General features: G+C 36.7%; 1 protein-coding gene across 5 annotated transcripts in view; it reads right to left on the bottom strand.

The window, feature by feature from the left end:
- The window catches only part of UNC13C (unc-13 homolog C), a 498,413-nt gene that overhangs the window by 37,057 nt on the left and 441,760 nt on the right, over positions 1–19,596 (bottom strand). For all 5 annotated transcript variants that reach the window (XM_033109141.1, XM_033109144.1, XM_033109142.1 and 2 more), the window contains one exon: positions 6,404–6,551. In XM_033109141.1, coding sequence (XP_032965032.1) covers positions 6,404–6,551 — 148 coding nt within the window. The remainder of the gene's footprint in view (positions 1–6,403; positions 6,552–19,596) is intronic.

The following is a 19,596-nucleotide window of genomic DNA, read 5'->3' on the forward strand; positions in this document are numbered from 1 at the left end:
TGTAGACCTTGGCCCACAAGCTCATTTCTTTATTTTGATGCCAGTTCTTCTGCCAACTACAGATAATTGTTAAATTCTCCAACATTTCTGATAAGAAGAGACCCTGTCCACAGTGAACCATTTCAGAAAAAGGTTTTTCTCCTACCTATGGACATATCTTCTATAGTTTGAGGAACGTAATTAGAGATGATTAATGCTTTATATATAATTAATGTATGGAAGCATATTCATAGATTCCAAAATGTGAATCTGTAGCTCTCTAATTTCCATTTCAAATGAAAATACATTATGCTCCACTTGAGCAGGAAACAGGGTTATTAAAATGACCAAAAAGATTTGATTTAAATTTTAAGAAACTTCAGATAAGCAAGGAGGGACTCAAAGATGTTACTCATAAAAAGTTAAAAAGAGAAGAGATCATAGAAAAAAATTCAATCTCATATATAATAATTTTTATAGTCATTAAATATAATTTTCTTTATGAGCCAGTTGTAACTTAGACGTAAAAAATATCCTTTTGCGTGTAAAGCTTTTGAGATTTGGGTTCCTCAAGCTGTAATAAAATCTCAGATACGGAAACAGAATATGATGCAGGATAGCTCAGCAATTAATCATTCTGTGTCTCATTCCAAATGGCGTTATCCATTGGAAAAAAACTCTACTTAATATGTTAAAGTTTTATACATTTTTCACTGTCTACTACTGCATGAAATATTCAAAGAGCTCTTGGTATAATGAAGTAGCTGTTAGAAAAGCTTTTTTATGATAAATATTGTAATCAAGAAGCAGGAAATGAATTCTGTACCGGCTTTAAAAACTGTAAGTAACACATTCTTGAGAAACAATTTTAAAAAAGTATAATTTTTCAAGCTAACTACCCAATTTAAACCATTGGGTCAACATTAAGAGGAAGGATATGTGATAATTGTTACCAATATTAACTTAATTTCTACTCATGTTACACAAAACCTACTGTGGTATTTCTGTATATTTTAATGGCATAGGGAAATCTAAGGCAATTTTAACTACATCTATTCATCCAAAATTGGTGGTGATATGGTGAGTTTTGTTTTAAAATCAAAATATAATTTTTTGTCCCCTAATAAAAATATTCTGTGGATATGCTTGACACATGGGAATTTTAAAATTAGGAGTACAAGCATATACTTTCCCGGACAGTTTCTTCATTCACAATATCTTTCTCTTTCTACGTCCTCATGACCCAATTTACCGACTGACCCTCTGCTGTCTCTGTCTGCTCAAGCTGAACTTTCACCTCTTCTAACATGACCTTTGTGACACCGCTTCTCACTTTTTAATCTAGTGTCAGAGCAGGGTGTCTCAACCTCAGCACTACTGTACTTGGAGCCAGGTAATATTTTGTCATAGAGAGCTGTCTTGTGCTTTGTACAATGTTTAGCAGCTTCCCTGATCTCCACCACTAGATACCAGTGACATGACCACCACTCCCAGATGTGACAACCAGAGCTCTTAAGATATTGCCAAATGTTTTAGGACGGACAAAATTACCCCTGCTCGAGAAGCACTGTATTAAAGCAATTGGGGTACATAACTTCTTGTTCACCTTTGAATATATGCCTCATTGTATGGGACTTTGTTCAGAGGTGATAGTAAATATTTATTAAGAGAGTGCAGAGTAAGGTGGTGTTTTATTACTGTAGCACATTGCTAGAATAATAAGTGCATTACTCTTATAAACTCAACACATAGTTTCAGTTGAGGACTTCTATGTCCATTTTGGATTTGTTTATTTTCCAATATTTGGACTAGAAAAAGGACAGAAGATAGTGTTTTTCCACATTGAGAGATCTCATTTGAACCCTGTGGTTCATAAATTTGTAATGACACTCAATTCCTTGTACTTTATTTCTCTTTCTCTCTTTCTTTCTTTTTTCTTCCTTCCTTCCTTCCTTCCTTCCTTCCTTCCTTCCTTCCTTCCTTCCTTCCTTCCTTCCTTCCTTCCTTCCTTCTAATTGCTAAAGAAAGCTGACATCTAAATCTATTAAAAAAGAGAACAAAGAAGGAGAAAAGCAAGGTGAAAAAATGGAGAGAAAGGAGCAAAAAAAAAAAAAAGGGGGGGGAAGAAGAAAAAATAAATGAGCAAGATACAGCAGGTTTTCCTATATTTGTAAACCCATTTATAAAATAGCTGAATTCAAATGAAAAATATTTTTCAAGGAAAGTATACTTTTCAATTTGAAGATAGTAAAAAATAATTCAATTAATAGTCATTGTTTTTTTTCCTTTATAGTTAATATTACAGTTAATTTTCTCACACAAATATACGAGGAGAAAAACAGAAAAGAGAAAGATGAGGAAGAAAATTTTAACAAAAGAAGAAAATGAAGGGAAGATTTAATGAGAATAAAAGAAATAAAATATGAATGCTTTAAAAAGCACACTTAGATTTCTAATGGATCCCGACATGTAGATCAATTAAATAACAGTTGATTCAATGTAGTTTTAAACAGTAATTTCCCGATAGAGGATGAGTTAGACATTAAGGGAACAACAACAACAAAAAAATTACTTTGTTTTACTGATCATGAAGTAAATGAAAACATGTAAAATTTTTCCAAATGATGTTTACTTATTTCTAAGTTATATTTCATTTAGTTTTGTATTCCTGACTTAAGTAATCATGAAAAAAAAAAAGCCCAAATATTGGATTCATTCAGAGTATTTGGCCTTTATGCTCATTGTCAAGAAGATGTACAGTGGTTCAGAGCACTGAATCTAGATCAAGACTAGCTGAATTAGAATCTGGCTCCCCACTTTCTAGCAGTGTGGCCTGGATTCAGATTCTCCCAGAAGCAGATCCTGAGGCAAGCATTCAAGAATAAATGGTCTAGTGGGGAAGAGAATGCTGGAAACACTGATAAGGGACTGGGGAGGTGAGAAAAAGAAAAAAAAAAGGAAACCAAAAGAGAATGTGGTATCAAGTTAGCCCTCTGAGGGGGTCTCTGGAGTCTGTGAAGAACACGTCAGAGTTGTCGCAACTGAGGAAACTGACTTTTAGTTTTTTTTTTTTAAATCTGCCAATTTCCTTTCTTTCACTGTTAGAGGGTTGCTCCCTGGGGCATTAACTCTGTGACACCCCAGTTTATCCTGAATGGGGCTGAGTATGCTCCTTGGGCTCCTCCAGCAGAAAGTGGCCGGGGTTTGCAGTATGCAGTACTAGCTTATATTTCAAATTTTGGATTCGAAAGATACAATAACATTAGCATGGTCTTTCTATATTGAATTCACAATATATAAGTTTAGATGAACAAATATTAAACATAATAATAATTAGAATAAATATTCATTCATGGGTACTTGATACTGTGCTAAGTGCTAAAAATTATTTGGATATCTGCAATAATATTTACACAGGAACTGAGAATTCACTTGGTCATTTTGGACTCTTCATGCTACCAGGAAATCAGGTACAAAAAGGGGATAATTGATTCTATTACTGTGTTTCCCTGAAAATAAGACCTAGCCGGATAGTCAGCTCTAATGCATCTTTTGGAGCAAAAATTAATATAAGACCCGACCTTATTTTACTATAAGACCGGGTCTTATATAATATAATATAAGACCGGGTCTTATATTAATTTTTGCTCCAAAAGACACATTACAGTGATTGTCCGGCCAGGCCTTATTTTCGAGGAAACACGGTATTGATTAGCTATGCTCGTCTGCAGGGCAGAGTACCAAAGGAATCCCACGGGCGGAACCCGGAGTCCTCTACTTAAACACATCCAGCATCAAATGTTCATAGAATAGTATAGTACCTCATATAAATGAAAACCTTGAGAATTCGACTTTTCTGTTTCTCAGTTAAAAAAAACAACAACCCTGGAAGCTCAGGTTCCTTTGAAGCCAAAGAGAACAAGGAATGGATAGGGGTATTTGGAAATCCTAAGTACAAACTACGACGAAGGTCAGTTATAGAAATGATGACTGTATCATATATATATATATATATAAACATATATATATATATACTTTTATATTTGGTTGTGTCACACATTATTCTGATATTCAGATAGTTTTCATCTTATCTCTTGTTTCCCTCACTATATTATTAAGGATATGGTGTTGTTGGCTAACTTCATTACTCAGTGTGTGGTAATGAATATTGACATGGGATTGTGATGGAATTAGAAGAGAAGGAATGAATACAAACTCAGAAACCCTGCATCCATTAACTGATGAGACTTTGGCTTGCCTCCAAGGTTTGATTGAACAATGGTCCTGTTTGATTAGGCAGTAGTATTCCTCCCTTTCCCCTTCCCCAATTTGGAAGTATAAACACCTATTTGAGCAGGTGGAGAGGAGAACTGTAGAGAGATAGCAGGTGACAGTGGAGAACCGCCCCCCGCATTGTCACCAAAGATGTGGAAAGAATGTGTGAGTTTTCTATGGCTCAAGTGGAGCCCACAGGGGGAAGCTGGGCTTCAGGGGACCCCATTCCAAAGGGCCTAGCCTCTACGAGTGGATATTCAAGGAGTAAGAAGCTATCGCATATGCTGCAGGAGGCAGTCACTGAGGGGTTCCTGAAGGGAGCTGGAGCAGGTTCCATTCACCAGGGAGCTGAACAGATAGGAGGGTCTCTAACATTGGGCTCCTCAGAAAGCCAGCCTTTTAATGCAGCCATATAGGGGACATTGTAGACTTCTTACTCCTCCTTTTCAGTTTCTACCCCCAAAGTGCTGAAGCAAAGAAGGACGTAGAAGCAGGCAGGGAAGGGGAGCAAAAGGCACATCAAGCTCCATTCACCTCAGGGTCTTGGGCCTAATCATACCTAGCTGGGGGCAGTTGGGGTGGGGGGTGGCTAGGTAGGTAGGGAAGAGATGAAAATAAGTTTCCACAAAGCATGGTTGAATGTAGCTATTGGAGAACATGCAAAGCCATTTCATATCTATATCCTACCAATTTTAGTTATGCCCCCAAAAATGCATACTCAAAAAAAGCCAGAAAAAAAGGAGTAAAAAAATGAAAAACCAAGACTGAAATAAGTTATGTTAAGTCAGTGAGTTATTAGTATTAGATCTTTTTATTCCTCACACCCCCCATATATTTTAATGTTGCCATATATAACACACAATAAAAATTCATGTGCCAAATTCATAAGCCAAAATTTATACACATACGTAGTTTTTTTTACGATGACATCTATGCTAAAACATGGGCTGTGTGCATACCCACAAATGTAAACCCAGAAAAGCAAAGCAAAAGTTTTATGTACCTATATTCTCTGGGTGTAAAGCTATAGCACTGTTTATATGATGTATTAGAGCTGCATTCATATTTATAATATTCAGAAAATCTTGGAATATGGATTCAGGGAGTAAGGTTTTGAATATTTCTGTATCTCTTGATAACCCCTCATTAGCTCAACTCTTTTCTCCCCAGATGTAAGCTGGGATTGTCTATCATATTAAAAAGAGCATTGGTAGCATTTACTTGGGCACTATCAGAAAGCAGCAAGTATTAAAGACAGGCCAAGCATTTATATGGCACCTACACTGGCATTATTTTTGATGTAGTTAGAAAAGTTAAATATCCATGAAGAAACACCAAGAAGTCTGGAGCATTTTCATCACGGGGGAAAAAAATCTCTATGCTTTATTTTCTGAGGATCTGTCATGAGTGAAGTCCGTGTCCTCTTATTTATGTTTATGATTTCTGTGATGTGATTTATGATGTTCTAGACTTTTAGCCTGCATTAGGCTCTTTGTGACTCATGCTGACATTTTCAATAATCTCTCAGAAATGCCAGATCTTAAATGAATACAATTACTAAAATATAATAAATCACAAAGCAACCTGAAAGAAAGGTTATTTAACAGTAATATCCTAGAAGCTTATGAGGTGGGACTTCGCCATGTGAAACAGATCTGAGCTTTAAATAAAATATTTATCTTTTGGCACATTTTAAAGTAAAAGTTAGAAACTTGCTCACCTAAAATTAGGATAAAGTAAGATTTCCCTTCTGGAAACCCCAGAGCAGACTTTACATTTGAAATCAGAGTTTTGAAATTATCATTTTTTTTTTTAAGTTACCAAGACCAGCAAACACTGAATCTTTTCTACTACATTGAAGAGAATATCACAGTCATGGATATTCAAAACTAATTTTTACTAAGTTTTTTGAAGTTAGACTTACCAAGAATCAACCATTCAGTATTCAGTATACCCTACTGTTATTGAAATTATCCGTAAAATTATAATTCACGAGTGCTAAAACATTGGTAATTTTCTTGTAACCTCCACTCTTATTGGTTTAATTTATTATAGTAAATAAATATCATTAATAGTATTTATAATAATTTTTTTGTGTTGAATTTTCATTAAGTGTTCAGTTTATTATCACACCCAATGTGTTACTTACTCTGTGAGGTTTGAGTGTCTATGAACTTCTTTATCAGGGCATCAGTAGTCTGGGTATACAGACTGAGAGCATATCTCAGAGACTGAAGATCTGGGCTTTTCTCCAAGAAATTCTTTTTGAGGCCATTTCCTCCAGCATGAAAGTATTGCTAAAAAGAAAAGAAATAATGTGAGCAGAGGCATTTGGAAAGAGGTAGTGGAGGAGGGGTTTTATTGCTGTAATAGTAAAGCTCAAGTGGAATAATACAGTATGATCCATGAAAAGTAGGTACAAAGAAACAGTACTACCGCATACCCACTACTTAGTCATCACCAGCTAATTCAGTTCCCTCCATATCTTTGAAATGATGCTTTACCTCCCCCATTCTTGAGGCTGAAGACTTTTTCTCTCATTCAAAACATTAATGGAGCATATGACATCATGAAGATGCAGTGGTCGGAATGCTTTCAAATGACACTTACAGATAATAATTGTCAACTGGGTTATTGACTTCTATTTCCAGAGCATAAGAAAAGTACTCAGGGTTGCTAAAATTTCATAAGGAAGGTAGCTCTTGGTCACATATTTCCTCATGAGTTTTGATTTTAGGCCAGGTATCTATTAGACCATCTTCCCCATCCTCTAATCACACAATGGTGCAGATACAGGTCAACCTAAAGATGCAGAGTGGTCAACCTCCCCTGAACATTGTGTTTGACAAATGTATTAAAACGTAGAGGGTTTTTTGTTTGTTTGTTTGTTTGTTTTGTTTTGTTTTTTGGCTGTCATCCAACAAACGTAAAACACTACAATATTTATAGGTAACATGATAGAGAAGATATATGTTAAATATGCCCTTTCATAATAAATATGGTCATTAAAGGATGTTAGTGTTTCGCATGCTGCAACTATTATGCACATCTCTTTGGAAAGAATATTTAGAGATATGTGATAGAACTAAAACTTTTTTTCCTCAACCATTTATAGATGGTAATATATTTAATTATTTATAACATTCTCTTGATGTTAGAAAGATGTTTTTCTCTTTCTTTCTCTCTCACAACAATGCTAACCTACGCATTCGTTGCAACATGGCTCACTATGATCTACGATCTCATAAAATGACATATTTTGAAAAAGTTCAATAAGTAATTCTGATACATGCTCTTAAATGGATATGTGTATCCCTCTATCCCATTCCTTGAAAAATTCTGAGCTAATACAATTCAATAAACCAAAAAATCATAATTATATAAATTTTTTCCCTATTCAAAATGAGGCTTAGAAAAATATTTTGCACATTGGTAGGCATCTGAGCACACTTTTAAATAGTGTAACATAGAGAAGATTCAGGCTGTAGGCCAGAGAAAGTAGGCAATGGGGATATAATTTGAAGAAAGACGACTCCAACTATCGACACCATTCCCAAGGAGAAAAAAATTCCATTTCCTTATTCTGGGTGTACTGTGAAAACATAAGTTGTGGCACAAGCTATACATGGTTATGAAGAGGAGGCATAGAAAAATGGGAAAAGCCTTTTCTTATTTTTCAAGAGATGACAAAGATACAACATTTAAAATTATTCTACATTAAAAATTGATCTTCTTATAAAAATGTTGAAGTATTTTCACAAGTAGAAAGTATTTATTGAGGATTTTGAGTCCAGAATTGTTTCAGGGACTTTGGTGGATGAAAAAAAAAATGATAGTTTTTTATTCAGGAAACATATGATATTTAAGGTGGAAGATATTAAATGGATGTATTGAGAGGGGAAAATTTAGTTTGGCCTGGACATTTCTCCTAGAGGAGTGATGGGGTGCTTTCTGGCGATCTGTTTACATAATGAACTGAGGAGCTATCAGATGAAAGAACTCATCCGAAGATTAAAGAGCAGTGGGATGAACTGAACCAAGAACAGGAAGGATCTCTGGAACAAAACACATTCTCCCTCCCAATGTTTCTCAGACAAGCTGCATCCAGTATTACCAAACCTGAGCGTAAGTGCTAGAAGATTGTAATAAAAAGAAGTAGAGGAAGAATATAACAAGAAGCCGTTAAAATGGTATTTTGCCATCTCTTGGGACTAATGAAAGTTGTCAAGAAAGATTGTGAAAGACTTTGAAATGATTATTGGGTGTTCTCATAAGTATACCCATCTGGGTTATTTTCACTTTTCATTGTCTTTAAGCTATTTAAAACTCTGTAAATTGTAGAAAATGGGTAATAATGTAAATGACGCTTGTCCATAAAAATGCAAATTAATTATTTCTGGTAGGATGGCACTGGTAGGATTATTGTCCTGTGGCTAGATCTGTCTTGCCTCTATTTGTAAATTTATTTCAGCTTTCCTTATTGCTTATCCTTATGAGTGGTTCTTGGAATTCTCCTTTGAACAAGTTGCAAGAGCTAACTGTTTCCCTCATTAATTGACGAACTAAGTAACATTTTTGGCATGTGTTACAACTGCATGAATGTTACAATTATACCCTCTTTTAAAACTGTCACTCCAATAAACTTTAATTTTTAAAAAAAAAAACACAACAGAAAAAGAACAAAAAACTGTTAACAGTGTATATAAAGTAGCATGGGTGACAGCATTCATACAGGTGCCCATAATTTTTAGTGTTTAATTTGTGAGGACATGGGCCCTCGGCTCACCCTGACAGCATCGTTGTCAGGGTCTGCCTTCCTGCCTGTTCTTTTCCCCTTAACAAATATTTATTACATGTGTATTGTGAGCCAGACCTTGTGCTGGATGACAGGATATGAAGCTAAACAGGCCCAGAGGTTGCTCACAAAGGGATTATAATTTAGTAGGAAATGTAACCAAAATGCCAATAAATGACTTCAATAATATGTTGCATGTGTAAGAAAAGTGATTTGAAATACAGATAAGGGGGAGGCAAGCAATTCTATTGGGGAAAGAATCAGTAGAGACTTCCAAAGAGGTGACATCCCTGGTATTTCTCAGTTTATCAGCACTGCCATTTTAAATGTCAGCAGCCCTACACTAGATAAGTCACTACAGTGGACTAGAGAAAGAAGACAATTCCACTGGGGAACCAAGAGAAACCCTAGGCCTCTACATAAGAAGAATTGAGGTGCTTGTAGTTCTCACAATATATTTCTTTGGTATAGTTTAAACTATACTGTTTTGCTACTATCATTCTATTCTTATCACTAAACTTGTGCTGCTTGGAAGCTTCAAGTTGCCTCTCTCAGAGAGCCTGGAAAAGTTAAGAGATGGATGGCATTGTATTCTTAAAGACTCACAATACTTATGATCCTTTTAAAGGCTCTGAGATCCTCTCTGATAAAGAAATCTGTTTAACCTTTCACTAACACACAGGAGCTCCCCATTAGCAGCAAGGGATGTGGATGTCTGAAACTACAGATAGTACCAAGCCTTATATGTACTATGTTTTTTCCGATACATATACATCCATTGCAGAGTTTAATTTATAAATTAGGCACAGTAAGGGTTTAACAACATTAATCATAAAATAGAACGATGATAACAATATGCTGTAATAAAAGTGATGTGAATATGGCATTATTAAGTAAAATAAGGGTTACTTGAACATGAGCACTGTGATAACAGGACAGTTGATCTGATAATAAAGATCTAAGATACTAAGCGACTAACAGTGTGGAGACGCTTCACAAAGGGATGATTCACATCCTGCAGGAGAGCTGAGCTATCAGCATGATACTCAGAATGCTGTCCAATTTAAAACGTATGAATTGTTTATTTCTGAAATTTTCCATTTGGTATTTTTGGGCTGTGGTGGACTGCAGGTAACCGAAACCACAGAAAGTAAAACCGTGGATAAGGTGGGACCACTGTACCTGGTTCTTAAAATTATTTGTCTAAAGGACACCCGTCACACAGGACATCTATTCACACTCTTGGGGGCACAAGTGTGTCCATAGAACGTGATTTAGGAAACCCTACGATAGAAGAATGTGATTAGACTTCATATAATTGAGATCTTTTTGAGGGTCTAGAAGACTTCATGGAAGAGAGGCCTAGAGTCAGGCTCTGAAGGCACAAACTATGTATTTGTTCTTGAATCCCTTACAATAATTTTATAGGAAGACATGTTTTACTATGAAGGCATTAGGTCCTAGGTCTCTGGGACAGGAAGGCTAATCATGACATGAAAACATGAACAAAGTATGAGTTTGTTACTGAGGAAAGCCTATGTCTCTCCCTAGGTTATGTCACTGAACTGACTTCTGCTAAAGGCTCTAGCAGGATAGTAAGTGGACAGAAGATTTCGTAGGGGAAGAAATGATGTCTTTGTCTTTTGGGGGCATTGTATGACAGGAAATGTTGCAAGACAAACCTAGGACAGGAGGTAGCGATGGGAGAGAAAACAAGTTGCAATGTGCCAAGGATGAAAGTCTCCATTTAGTGAACTCAGATGTAAAACATGCCATAGGCTCCTCACTCAAAGAGCAAAGGAAATGACTTCTATGGTTATGTAAATACAACCTTGATGAAATGCTACTTTATGGAAGGCTTTTGCACTAGGTTCAGAACCTGGGTGACAGCTCCTAATAATATAGGGAAGGGGCACGAGAACGATTTTTACAGAAGGAATTAGGAGGTTGGATTCCAAGCCTACTGCCTACATGCTCCAAGACACAAACCTCAGGCGGATGTTCATCAATTGCGCGGAGCAAACTATCCAAAGACTAGAGATTCCATTATGACCACTCCTGTAGATAAGACCATGACAAATAATACAGGTTGTGCTTTCCAAGAGTGAAAAACACACCTGCCCCTATTCTTCTTAAGGTAGTTAAAGATAAACTTACCATTGCTCTTCTGTCCTCCTTTTCCACCATATCAGTGAATTTTTCATGGAAGCAAAAAACACTTATAAACCCTAGCCTTCGGGATGGAGGGTGTCTCTCTTCCACTAGCAATTAGAGACCACCACTGTCTATGGGGTGGCCTGTTTTCTTACTTACTCTCTGCTAAATGAACTTACTTTTACTTTAAACTCTATATTGGCTCATGTTTGAATTCTTTCCTATGTGAAGCCAAGAACCCTCTTTTCCTGTCACACAAAGAACAAGGATCTGCTTATGTCACCAGCACAGATAATTAGGAGAAAGGAGGGCGTAGTCACTGCATGTGCCTTGTCATTCAGAGACTTTACCTTCACTTTTGACTCTTTGCAAGATCCCCCGAAGGAGCAGGAGAGGAGAATTTGTATTTTGCTGAGGCTTGGGTATGAAGGATATAAATATGGGACTGTGGATGGGAGTGAATGTCTTAGCTATTAAAACCCACTATCCACAGCTCAGTGCAGCTGAGTTGATCTTCATTAGTTATAACAAAGTATTTTGTAGGGGAATTATAGCCTAGAGGGGAATTTGTGAATGTGGGGTTTTAAAGCTTTCTGGATGTTTCCCTTATGCATGTGGAAAGTGAAATATTCTCCATTTGTTCTAAACAAAAAACTATGACTCAGTTTCTTATTGTTCCTCTGCAACCTGCAGCATAATCCCAAAACCTCCAGTTTGAACTGTTCAGATGTTTTACTTAGACTGGTGCACATTAGCAGAAAATAACTGCCAAATAACATGTAGGGAGAGGTCATTTCCTCCTCATTCAAGAAAGGAACTTTCAAACAGTTGGAGGACCATGGAGAAGTTGGCTGTTGAATGCTGTGAAGGATCAGGCTGTCAGCTGGGCGACATTCTACCCTCAGCTCTGTCCTGGCTGATATTTTCACCATGAACTTGGACAATAAAGGCAGAAAGCAGGTTTTTCAAATGTGCAGTTGAGCCAAAGCCTGAAGTTATTACAGTGGATGAGAGAATCAGGCTTCAGAAAGGTCTTGGCAGTCTGGAATGGTGGGTCAACGTTTATAGGATCAGATGACAAAGAGCACATGAAAAGGCCTGTATTCATGATAAAATGTTTACTGCAACATTCAGAATGGGGGTAACTTGGCTTAACATCAGTACAATTTTAAAAGCCACAAAGACATGTTTGCTCTCAAGCTCAGTATGATCGAATAAGTGATGGGGCAGCTATCAAAGCTAATGAAAAATTATCATGCATTAATATAGGCAGATAGGTCAAGACAAAGGGTGTGACGGAGCACCAACATTCTCTGCTAGTTAGAACAAATCCAGAATATTAGGGTTATTCCTAATTCATTCCTAGGCTTCCTCATGTGTAAGAAATAGAAAAAAGTAGAGGACATCCAAAGGTAGATGAGTAGAATTTTGTAAGGTCTCAAAGACAGGTTATTTAATAAACATCTGCAGAAAACTTGGGGCAGCAAGATAGTTTTATTCAATGTCTGCATGGCTATCATATAGAAAAAGAAATGGAATTATTTTATCGTAGTTTCAAAGGACGGAAGGAGGACCAATGCATAGCTAACAACACTGTAGATAGCATCTTTCAGTATGAGCCAGAAAATGAAGACGTTGGATTATGTTTCCAATTCTGAGATTTTAGAATTCTCCTCACCTCTTTGACTCTCTATGCTTTACTTTAAAACATGCTAGAAAATGTAATTCTTCATCTTTCCGCTGTATGATGTGATTTTGCATAGATTACTTAACACAGCATATCAATTCATTCATTTGTAGAATAGGAACAGAAATATCCACTGTGCCTGACTGTGGTATGGTAAAGATGAAATTAATTACTCTATCTGGAACAGATTTGTGAACTGTAAAATTCTCTCTACTTGTAAGAAAATATACTTAATTGGTAGAATCACTCCCCAAAGTCTAGTCCTTTTTTTCCTGAACACCGGCCAGTCTCCAGCAGTTTACTGAATTTTTATTTCTGTGTTTCTGTCACCATACCTAATTTCAATGTGGCGATAGGAAAATGACCCTTTTTGTCTGACTTGCCATTTTTCTCAGTGGAGCCGTGCTTTCCTGACTGCCTGGCTGAAACCTCTCAATCACCTTGGGCTCCTCTCTTACTCTTGCTCCAACTTCAGTTGCCAAGTTGCAGTGACTCTTCTCTTCTTGTGTCTTCTCCATCTTTCACTTTCTACTCCTAAGGCTACCACCCTGGAGATAGCACTCCTCATCTATGCATTAAATAAATGTAACTCATCTCTATGACTACATTCTCTAATAACTCAATCCATTCTGCACATTCTTGTGAAATTTCAATTGCTAAGATGGCACTTTTAGCATGCTATCTATTTTCAAAATCATCAATCAAAAATATATGGCTCCTGTTTTATAGAATCCCCTGAGGGTGCAAAAGGACCTCCATACTTTCAATCCAAACATTTCCTGTTATTTCATTTTACCCTGTTTTACTTTGAAAACCTACATTGAAGTCCAGTCCAGGGGATAGAATGGTGTAGTCACTCACTCCTAGCGCTCTATTCTCGTGCCTTTCTATGGTGAAATCCTTTCTCTCTGAGTATGTTCAAGTCATGAGTCTCCCTCCAAGAAAAACCTGTCTTTCCTCTCTAGCCCATGAACTCCCTTCCGTTCCATCAAGACTACTCCTCCAGCTTTTCCCGACCTCTTGAATTCACAGTGGGTGCTCACTCCTCTAAATCCCTACCACTTTTTATCTCTGCCCCTGTGTTACCCTTTTCATCACTTACACTGTTGTCTAATAAGTTAACATATATCATTATCTAATTTTCAATGTGTCTTTTCCATTTTTTAATCTACACTAGAAACTCCTTGAGAGAAAGAACAACACTCCTTCCCAGAGGGGAGTCTCAGAAAATACTGAAGTCTCCTAAGGGGGTTTGTGCTCTTTATGGTCAGATGCTGTGCACAGGAAAAGAAAGGGCCAGAAGACCTAAGCACGTGACCTACTTCTTGGGGCAAAGGATCAGATTTAATAGCTTCACTGAGAGAGAATAAAGGGTTTATTGAGAAATGTGAGGAAAAAACCTGGTTACCGCAGAGTATGTGGGATTGTGAGTTTAATGGTAGAAAGGGGCTCTTGCAAAGTAAACCCGTTCTCAGGAAACATGGTAGTTTCTTTCATGAAGAGCTTTCTATATGACAGGAACTGTTCTAATTATGTTATATGTGATAACATTTACTTTTCTGACAATAATCCCTTAAATCCTATTTTTATTCCCATAGGAGAGGACAGTAACATGCACACTTGCATTTCTCTCTCGTAAGCACCCACCATCCTGATACTCTAATTGCCCGTGATATAATACCGCGCATAGTTTCAAATATTTTATTTACATTTGTATTGATATTCATTTTCTGATATTTGCAAAGCCTTCCACTCTTCACAGTAATATGTTGGCTTCCTAATGTAAAGGTATCTGGTGAGGGCCACTGTTATTATATCTGAATGCAGGTTGGAAAGAGCTATTATGAAGTATCATTTTCTTTATCTTGAAAAACATCCAGAGATGTTTTTCTGTTTCTTATATTCTTCATGAAACTGCCAAAAAAATAAAGCATTTCAGACCTGGTTGTAATTTGTGAGACGAAAAAATAGTACTGCTAAAAAAAAAAAAAATCAGAATAAATATTGCCTGCATGCTTTGCAAGACATTCCTTTAATAATTCCAATAAAAAACTCTCTACATTCTTCAGCTCTTCATAGTTATCATATCTTTGAAGATCTTTCCCAATCTATTTTTACTGATTGAAGGGAACATGCTAATATTTATTCACGAGTTTGCAGGAGAATTTACTTTCTGGTAACATATATTATTTTGGTGGCAATTTCTCAACTTCATTTTCCCCCTTATAATACCTGAATCATAATTTTGGTAAATTTAGGCAGATAATTCATTTTGTAAACTTAGATAAAATACTAACCTGTTTTTAACAACTAAGGTTTACTTAAAAATATTTGATAGATATTTAAAAAATTATTTTCTTTTACAACTGGAGTCCTCTTTTATACATCAGATCAGATTAGGCTACTCCCTCCCTTTTACCAACAAACTGAAGTTCAGATTCTTTACCTTTATGTTTAAGCCTCAGTATTTTTGCTCCAATCCAATGTTCCTCTTTTATTCCCTACAGTGCTCAACCAGCATGCTATGTTCCACTACACTAGACTATGAAGTTTTTTGGCTTACCCACACCTTCTCACGTTTCACTCATGCTTTCCTCTAGGCCTATAATGGCTTTGCCCTTAGCTTTTCCCCAATTTATCCTCCAAACCCCCAATTTTCCTCTTCAGAAAGCTGTTCCCTAGACATCCGCAGAGAATTCATCAGCCTTTCTGCACTTCTCAGCACTTTGTCCCCATCTATTTTATTTTATCAACTGTACAATTTTTGTTCCTAAGTCAAGACAAGTCTATCTCCAGCCACCTCTTCACTGCTCACCATATTTTCCACATAAACTAAATCTTCAAATAATAATTTTTGAAGTACAATACTCCAGACTAGGTAATGTACTGTGTCATTCCCATGAGCGGCTGAATTTTAAACAATGCAAAAACTATACTTAAAATGACTTTTTTTAAAAAAGAAGAAGATGCTGAGAAGCAGCCAACAAAAATTGCCTCATGAATAATGGAAAGCAGGATGGGGTAGGACCTTACTCAGGGTAAGAAACTCAGAGCCATAACATCACAGATCTGGAATCCTGACTATCAGAAATGGTGTTATCTAGGATTAAGTAAGAAAGTAGTAAGTAAATTCCAAAACTATATTTGAATAGTATTCATATTTAGTCCAAATACTTTCCTTTTTACCCAGAAATACAGATTTCAAAAAGGGTTCTGATTCACATGTTTATCATTTTCAAGCCTCTGTATTGCCTTGCCACTGCATGAAATCAAATACTTGTGCAGCACACATGGCAGAGTGTCATATTCAGGTCCAAACAACAAGTATTCCAAGGGAATTTGGAAGGATGGGAAAACATAAAACCAGCCAGCTTTTTTTTTCTGGGTATTTTAAACTTTATCATAAAATAACCTGAGGATTGTTCAAGATTTAAGAATTTCCTTCAGTCTGGGGATTCATGCTCCCGTCAAGAGTAACTGCTGTTGGAAAAATGTCGGTTTCTCTTTGACAGAAACCCACTTTTCAGGGAATCCCACAGCAGTTCTGAGTCCTCCTAAGATATGGTCTGAGATTCAAAAGCTAAGCTAGGACCCCTTCAAACTAGGGTTGCCCAACTGGCCTCTCTACTCGCTGGCACATACTGATTAAGTTGTCAGCTGTCGGCCTCATTCCTAGTGCCACCTGTCTACTCTTATTTTTAAATACTATTGATTTGGCTGAGTTGGCAGGTGAATTTCTGTTACTTGTACCATGTTCTACCCTTGCTATTTATAGTTGAAACTATACGTGACTGGTGTGACAAAATAATCTAATAAAATTTTTATTATTTAAGAGAGTTAATATTTTTATCAAAACTTGCATTGGGTTCGAGGATTTTAAATTCTTTTTAAATATTTAGAAAATAAATAATTGAAATATAGTATTTTAACTTAGAAAGAACTAATCACTCTGAAGAAATAGTATCAATTTTAGCCTGCTATATTTTACCTACAGTTTGTTAACATTTAGTGAAATAATGTGACATAGAAGCGAGGACACTTACCTTAGAATTTGGAGTACTTTCTGAGCTCTGCCAATGACTAGCTCTGTGGCCTTAGACAAACAATTGCAACCCCCTTAGCCTCTGTTCTCTCATCTATAAAATGTAAACGATCATTCTTGACCTGTCTAACACCCAGGATATTTATAAGTTTCAGGTGAGATGATATACATACATAAAAGATGTTTGAAAAAATGAAAAACACTATTTCAGTCTATGTCCTACAAACTCCATAGCATTCTCCTTCCTCTTTTCTCACTCCCAGCTTATTTACTTAACTTGAGCTAAAGGGAAATAGGGAAATTAAGGCTCATTTCTTTGGCAGCCTTTGGGATTTAGTCTGGGTAGCGTATGTTGCTTCTAAGAACATTTTTCTTATGAGGTCTCTGCTTGCTTTCTAGTGTTCCCTTTACTGGGCTCCAGGCAGACACTGGGGTTACAATTATTTTAAGTACTGTGTTTCCCCAAAAATAAGACCTAGCCGGACAATCAGCTCTAATGCGTTTTTTAGAGCAAAGATTAATATAACACCTGGTATTATATTATATTATATTACATTAATTTTATTATATTATACCTGGTCTTATAGTAAAATAAAGCCTGGTACATTATATTATATTATATTGTAGTATATTATATTATATTATATTATACCTGGTATTATAGTAAAATAAGACCGGGTCTTATATTAATTTTTGCTCCAAAAGACTCATTAGAACTGATTGTCCGGCTAGGTCTTATTTTCGGGGAAACACGGTAATATTTCTCATTCTCCTGAATTTCTTTGTAGTCAATGGCAGAATTAGTGCTGGGTAGTACAGTCACTAGGGGCAAATTTCAGATGCAGAGAAGATAAAGGGAGTCCTAGCTTTGGCTAACTGATGACAAGGCCATTGAAAGCAGGTATTAGGTGAATGCCTTGGCAGATGGGCGGAACACAGGGACAAAAGAGTCTAATAGCAGGCACAGTAGGCCCGGCATGGAGATCTCTGAGAAAGAGATGGCACCACAGAAGTTGGGGAATAAGGGAGCTAGAGACCTAACTTCAGACTCTGAGCCTCAGGAGGACCAGCGTCAGACTCCAGTCCTGGAAGAACAAGATAACGACCCAGATCCATTGACTGGATCTTGGACATCAGGTAAGTGCTAAAGAGATAGGCAAGTGTCTGGTGGCTGAGGCTGAATTGAGAGATCATCACAGACGACCTGGATGGGAAGATGGGATGGCTGAGTTGTCAAGATGCAGATCCAGGGGGATTTTCTTGGGGATCAGGACTGTCCCAGAGCTTGGACAGAACTTGGCCTGAAGGTGGTGGTCATGTGTCATGACCAAGAATTAGAGAAATGTTGGGATTGGGGACAGGAGCCAGATCTTTGTATGACAGGAGCTTGATACTTTGTATGCCATTCCCTATTTTCACAGAATACATTTTCCTTTCTCTCGAAGTCATGCACTGACCTTATAAAAGCCATGAAGGGCCGAGTTCAGATTCTAAAAATTTTTACTGTTTTTCCTCTTCATGGTGCTCTTCAGAGTTCTTACTTTTTCTACTAGCATTTCCATGTCTATAGCTATTAGTACTGCTGTAATTCCAAAGGTCAGTCATTTCTTATTTATATTTTTGAAAATAATTTTTAAAAAGAACTAGTTTTACATTATTTTCCTGTTATTTCTTTTTCATGTTTTCCATTTTTTTTCTTCAAAATTACTTTGCAAAAGTTCCATACTTCCAGACCACACTCCTATTGTATCTTTAGAAACTCCATTTCTGTAATCTCACTGTCCAAATTCACACTCCCCAGTTTCCACGAGGTGTCACAAAACTCTCACCTCACAGATTTCATTTTGCTATTTTTGACATTGAAGAAGCAAAAGATAGCCTCTTATTAAGTGCTGACCCTGCAAAACAAAAGCTATGAGATGATAGTTTTGTGAAGGTGGCCCATTGTTATATGGGTCAAACTCTGTTTTAATGAATGCCATTGTCCTGACTCTTTCTATCCAGTGAGACCGTCCTGTGCTCTGCAAACAGCTCCTGGTGGCTGATGCTCTTTACTACACTGTTCACACATGCTGGAGAATTGGTGAAGCATGGAGACACTGGACGTGGCTTAAATACAGGAGATAATGAATGTTTTCACTCTTTAATAAACTTTCACATATAAATATAAAATTTATGTATATAATTACGAAAACAAAGAACTTCTAAGTTAAATTTTGACATGTGTCCACATTTGACCCACACTACACTCATTTTTGGTCGATCTATGGCTATGAAAAACTGATGCACACAACATAATGCCTTTGGGTTTTCAGCAGAACATTAAATTATCGCGCTTACTAAGAGAGGGGAGAAGATTGATCTTTTAAAAACCATTTCAACAAGCATAGAACACATAAAAAAGAAATTCTGTTAACTCCAAATCCCCTGAAGCATCTCTCTAACGGGGCTTTGGGGATAGTACATGTCTTTCTTTGAAAACATATGTTATAACACAGGCTTCATGCATGTTTTCTAGAGATAGACAAAGGAGGCAAGTACGAGGGCAGAGCAATATGGATGTAATAAAGAGATAGTATGGGCTGAATCTGACACACTCTGAAAACGTACCTATCCAACTGTCTATTGTATCCATGGATAGCACAGCTCTACAGATATGTATCT

Source organism: Rhinolophus ferrumequinum, chromosome 6 (genome assembly GCF_004115265.2).
Source record: "Rhinolophus ferrumequinum isolate MPI-CBG mRhiFer1 chromosome 6, mRhiFer1_v1.p, whole genome shotgun sequence".
NCBI classification, from domain to species: domain Eukaryota; kingdom Metazoa; phylum Chordata; class Mammalia; order Chiroptera; family Rhinolophidae; genus Rhinolophus; species Rhinolophus ferrumequinum.